Consider the following 6,184-nt stretch of genomic DNA (forward strand, 5'->3'; position numbering starts at 1 on the left):
GAACCATCTTAAGTGTTAATTAGTAAAGAGAAATCGAATAAGTAATGAGAAAATCGAATAAGTAATGAGAGAGAATCGAATAAGTAATGGGTGAATTGAACAAGTAATAATGTATGGATTAGGAATGGAATGGTGGAATGTGCATTGGGAATGCCTATTAATTAGTTTTGAACCATCTTAAGTGTTAATTAGTAAAGAGAAATCGAATAAGTAATGAGAAAATCGAATAAGTAATGAGAGAGAATCGAATAAGTAATGGGTGAATTGAACAAGTAATAATGTATGGATTAGGAATGGAATGGTGGAATGTGCATTAGGAATGCCAATTAATTAGTTTTGAACCATCTTAAGTGTTAATTAGTAGAGAGAAATCGAATAAGTAATGAGAAAATCGAATAAGTAATGAGAGAGAATCGAATAAGTAATGGGGGAATTGAACAAGTAATAATGTATGGATTAGGAATGGAATGGTGGAATGTGCATTGGGAATGCCTATTAATTAGTTTTGAACCATCTTAAGTGTTAATTAGTAAAGAGAAATCGAATAAGTAATGGAATAAGGAATAAGGAATAAGTAATCAACTTCACGGAGGTCTTATAAATATGGTTCCTGTCACTAAGCTCCCAAAATGTTTCGAATTCCTGACACTACTCTTTCCGTCTCCAAACCGAAAGTACAACTATGTGGCCTCGTTTTGGGTTGTTCTTCTTTGACATTATGGCGGCAGTTACGCCAGGAAAACGCAAGCATTTCGATGAGGGACGTGACGATGCCCGAGCGGTAGATATTTCAATGAAGAGATGTCGCATGGACAATTGCTTTTCCACAACTGGCCACATGTGCATAGACTTCCCTGAACGGTTATTGGATGGAGTTATGAACGTGTTGATGAACAATCTCTGTGGCAGGTATTGCGGTGCACTGTTGACTGTAACTCCACTCATTGTCATCAACAGTAACGCCGCTGACGAGAGTAGGCCAGTAGGATACACATTTCCAAAAGCATACTGTAGTATTAGTAAATATGATAAGCAGTTCGTGTTGTCGTCTCTCTTCAAGACTGGCTTAGATATTTTAATGGATTATGTGGAACAAAAGAAACTTCCTCCAAACAACGAAGACAAATATGTACTGGACATTCTCCTGCATTTCATTTTCACGTTGACTAGCACAGGTAACAGAAGTTTTTAAAGCGATCTGATTAAAATAGCCCTGCCATCCGCGCTCTGTTCCGTAAACTACTCTGCTACATGTACATGTACAGTTGTACGTCTGAGTTTTAGTTTACAGAATGGGATCAGGTTTTTGTAAAAGTAATAGTTAAGTCAATGAGGCATTGTTGTTTGGGGTCTGATTTACTCATACCCAATTGAACTCAAACACTGTTATTGATCGGATTTTAGGTCAACAGAGTGTAGAAATTATGCACCAAGTGACCAACATGTATATTGTGGGGAAATGTATACGTATTTCATTTTAGTTTAAAAACCTAAAAATCAACTTTTGGTTTTATTTCAGAACTCGGGCAACAATTAAGGCCTCTTTGTCTCTTGTTGGATTTAAATTAAAGCTTTTAAGAACTTCAGGTGTTTTCATTTTCCTTTACTTCTCTATTCAGTGATGAAATTGTTACTCTAAGCAGTAACAGTAACTGTTACCCAGATGCAGGATCATACAGTAATATGTGGGTATCATGTATATATGCGGTTTTGCCCAACTTGTCCCAACGCCACATACAAATGTACTTACATGTACCATAACCGTAGATTCAAATATCCTGACCAATAGCCTGTTTACCATTAGCTATCTGCTGTTGTATAAGACACAGGGATTTATTGCTGGAATCTAGACAGCAATTGTGAGAGATTTACAAGTCGACGTATTTGACAGAATATTGATACAGAATTCAATTATTTCAGATGATGCCTTTTGCCACAGTAAACAAGTAGATGTTATTTAGTGATAAGTAGGGAGATTTATGTTTTGAAGCAGAGATTTTTTTTTGTATCATGATGTTGCATTGTTTCTTTAATAATAATTCAGTTCTAAGTCTGTATTTAGATTCAACTAAACATAATTCAGATAGTTTTGAGCAATGACCATAAAGGCACATGGGCCTCTTTTTTGGACAAACTATTCTGATTAAAAGAAGGTGTTTGTTCATGAACACTTCTATTTCATTATTTGATTTAGTTTAAACATATTTTATTGACATAAAATGATAAAGGGATAAGTTGGTCAGTTTTACCAACATTTAACTTCTCCTGTAATAATTATTTGATAATTGGGAGTAACTGCTCATAATGCTTTCAGAAAATAGCATGTCGAGGGTCTTGACCACACCCCTTAAGTCAGTAATCAAAATGGTTAAGATCCCAACTTATAACTGTACATTGTATCTATACAAAAGCCTTGTTGGATGTCGATGAGAAATAAGATTTGCTTTTGAGAATCGCTAAGACAAGATCTAGAGAGCAGGGAAACCCTTTGATATTAACATTACACTACTATTTCAATATTTTTTTCACAATTTCTTAAATACCAGGTTATACAGGCCCTCTAGACCTCTTGTTTATATATATTTGTCAGTATCATTCAACAGGAGTGCCACTAGGTGTGGGCCAGGATACATGCTAAATAAAGTGTAGTAAAGTGGTAAAAGTGTTCAATGTCCAGCAGTTCTTTATAAAATTAAACCTTTTTCAAGTTTATTGACCAACAGATGACTATATATTGTTACTTGATTTTTATCTCTGTTCAATAAATGTTCTGTGTATTTTTTCAGGTGCACAGTCACCATTTGATGAATTGGATCATTTGTCAGAAACTGATCGCTCCATTATTTTGGCCAATCATCTGTTTGGAAAGCTGTCAACATCATCACATTTTGTCATCAATAAACATTGGAAAGGGAGAGCACCAAATGCAGCCTCATGTTCTTGTTCCAATCCTTCCTGTAAAATGACAGGCCTGTTTGGAGACACAAGTATAGGTAACTCAAATAGCTGCATTTTCCAAGTATTCAAATAGCTTTTCATGTTCAATACCTTTACTGGCTCAAATATAGCAGTTCACTTCTGAAAATAAACCCATAGTTATATAATTAGTAGCTTGTCTTCTACAATACTTAACCGAGGAGCTGTAGTTTTACACTTCTACACATTTTTCAGAAACATAACTTGGTGGTTCTTCCTTAGATCCAAGTTTTAATATTAACAACATGTTTAGACCCTTTGGGGCCTCCCCTGAGTTGAAACGTGTCAACAACTCTCTCATTAAAATTTGGATCAGAGGAAGAACTGCCATGTTTGGCTCACTCTTTTAAGTACATGTATTGATATTAGATGCATTATGTAAAAAGAAACTGCACCATAGTCGTCTATTTGACACATGACTGACTGATGAATAATACATGTAGATTGACCCAATAACCTGTAATGTTCCATAGTTGATATGACAATTAACCAGTCTCAGTTGGTTTAATGTGTACTACAATGTTAACTCTAGTGTACTACAGTGTTATTTCTAGTGCACTATTGTTAACTCCAGTGTACTGCAGTGTTATTTCTAGTGCACTATTGTTAACTCCAGTGTACTGCAGTGTTATTTCTAGTGCACTATTGTTAACTCCAGTGTACTGCAGTGTGAACTCTAGTGCACTATTGTTAACTCCAGTGTACTGCAGTGTTATTTCTAGTGCACTATTGTTAACTCCAGTGTTATTTCTAGTGCACTATTGTGTATAACTCCAGTGTACTGCAGTGTGAACTCTAGTGTACTACAGTGTTAACTCCAGTGCTCTACAGTATTAACTCCAGTGTACTACAGTGTTAACTCCAGTGTACTACAGTGTGAACTCTAGTGTACTACAGTGTTAACTCCAGTGCTCTACAGTATTAACTCCAGTGCACTACAGTGTTAACTCCAGTGCACTACAGTATTAACTCCAGTGCACTACAGTGTTAACTCCAGTGTACTACAGTGTTAACTCCAATGTACTACGGTGTTAACCCCAGCGTACTACTGTTAACTCCAGTGTACTTCAGTGTTAACTCCAATGCACTAGTCTACCAAGTTTAGTTAGCTCCTAGTTGTATGTGTAGGTCTAATCAAGTAGTTTTAAACTTCACAAACTTGATATTTTTATGCTAAGCTATATTGACATACCCATACCAAGTAATATTATACTATTTCATAGAAAATACTTGACAATCTTTCTCAAATCTTATGTATAAGGTCCTGTTGTTTCCTAGTTGTTTATGTTTACCTTTGAGACTAATGAGACAAACATATAGCTATATAGGTCAACAGGTGACCTTCTTGGATTTTGAAAGTTAAGTTTGTTAATGGTATTTCTCAGAAAGTACTCAAGACAGTCTTTCTCAGATTATATTTGTAAGTTCCCTAAAGTACTTAGTTTTACATGTTCAAAATTTATGTGAATGTTAAGGTTCTTGGTCAGTCTTCTTTCTTAATTGATGTGTTTTTCTTGTTGCTTTACAGGGAATGAAACTGTTTGGCATGGCAATTTGGATGTAATTGTCAACGATGAAGTTGTTGTAGAAGTTCTTGAAGATTTGCAAAATAGTCCAGGGGGAAAATCACCTGTCAAAGTGAAGTTAAAAACTTCTTCATTTTCAAGAAATCCTCAGATAATCGCTAAAACAATAGTGTTTTCTTTTCTTCAGAAGAAGAGGCACCCAGAGAGAAGTCATTTTCTTACACCCTGTATTGGAGTAACTGGTAGTGATTTGGTGATCTATTGTTATGACTCTGAACATGATACCCTTCTGGAAAGCAGCACTATTCCTTTGTTTGCTCCTGATTCGGTGACTGGAGGCATCAACCTAACCGCCATTGTGGTAACCTGGCTTGTTGTCAATCACAAATATCTTTGCAGTGGTTTGATTCATATGGATGATTTGAAGACACTAAAGTCAGGATTCTTTGACCAGATACAAGCCAAGTGTGATGTATATGAAAATGAGTTACAGATCGGTGGGATTGTTCCACAGAATTACAATGCACCTGCTTGTTCTGCCCCAAATAATCTTGTCTTTGATGCTACAGCTGTCATCGCCAATAATCGATGTTTAAAGATTGGAATTACTCGAAATGGTCTTTCAAAAAAATAACGAGACGGAACAATATTGATGATGTCTGTTTATACCTTGTAAAAATACTTGATCTGAATGACATGTTAGAGAGTAGAGAAGTCATTGCTGATGGTACAACATGTATTTTAATTAGTAATCAGACTGATATATTTATTGCCTGTCCATAACATAACTACATCTTCAGAGTTTATGATATGCAAATGTACAACTATATATTAATCCTCAGTTGGTTTAAACCTAAAAAAGAATTACCAGGCACTCAATGAATGAGATGTTGATAAGAAGATGATTTTCTTTTGGAATTAATGAATCTGCTTGTACTATTTTGGTGAACGAAGTTTATGTGAGTTGACTTTCTCTCCTTAGCTGGAAAGACATTTTGCTATTCAAAATTCACAGATAGTTAATGCTGAAATGTATGGTTGTACAGTTTTTAACTCCCTATCTGAAGTAAAATTTCGATGTTGAGCCATGTGTACTTGGAAATCAAAAATGTTTTGTAAAAGAATGTAAATTGGATGTAAGAGAGCCAAAAGGTAATGTTTTGTAATATTATACTAAAATGAGATTGAAGCTTTGCTTTATTGTTTTGCCAATATCTAAGGTAAAAATACCCCACTGTAGAATTATTATACTCATCGTATACTTTTCAAGGGTTAGAATTGCACTACTTCTGTTTACATGTAACAACTCTCAAATACTAGTGTAAACAATCCTGGTTTGTACATGTCTATAATTTGGTACTATGATGAAGTAAGTGTACCTCAAACTTATTTGATGAATATTATCAGATATTCACTGGCATGTAACATTGAATAAAGAACAAAGAATGACTTTGTGTACATTTTTTTATATTATGTAACCTCCATCAATGACAGTTTTGCACATTTTATGTTTTTGATTATCTCCTTCCAACAGAATGTGAGAAGTATGATTTAATAAACTCGTACATGCATTATCCTGCACTGCATTGATTGTCATGCTTCATTTCCCTGCAATAACTGCAGTAAATGTTACAGGTTTTTTTCAAACTTGGCAACAAGGAAAAATGTCTTAAGGGCTCTGT

At 35.0% G+C, this 6,184-nt stretch overlaps 1 protein-coding gene across 1 annotated transcript; it reads left to right on the forward strand.

Moving 5' to 3' along the window:
• The first annotated feature begins 686 nt into the window (after positions 1–686).
• Positions 687–5,951, forward strand: LOC117339846. Its single transcript, XM_033901553.1, has 3 exons — positions 687–1,175; positions 2,787–2,993; positions 4,505–5,951. The coding sequence occupies exons 1-3, from the start codon at positions 719–721 to the stop codon at positions 5,134–5,136; spliced, it is 1,296 nt and encodes a 431-aa protein (XP_033757444.1). The 5' UTR covers positions 687–718; the 3' UTR covers positions 5,137–5,951.
• Positions 5,952–6,184: the final 233 nt, after the last annotated feature.

This window comes from Pecten maximus, chromosome 12, assembly GCF_902652985.1.
Source record: "Pecten maximus chromosome 12, xPecMax1.1, whole genome shotgun sequence".
NCBI lineage: Eukaryota > Metazoa > Mollusca > Bivalvia > Pectinida > Pectinidae > Pecten > Pecten maximus.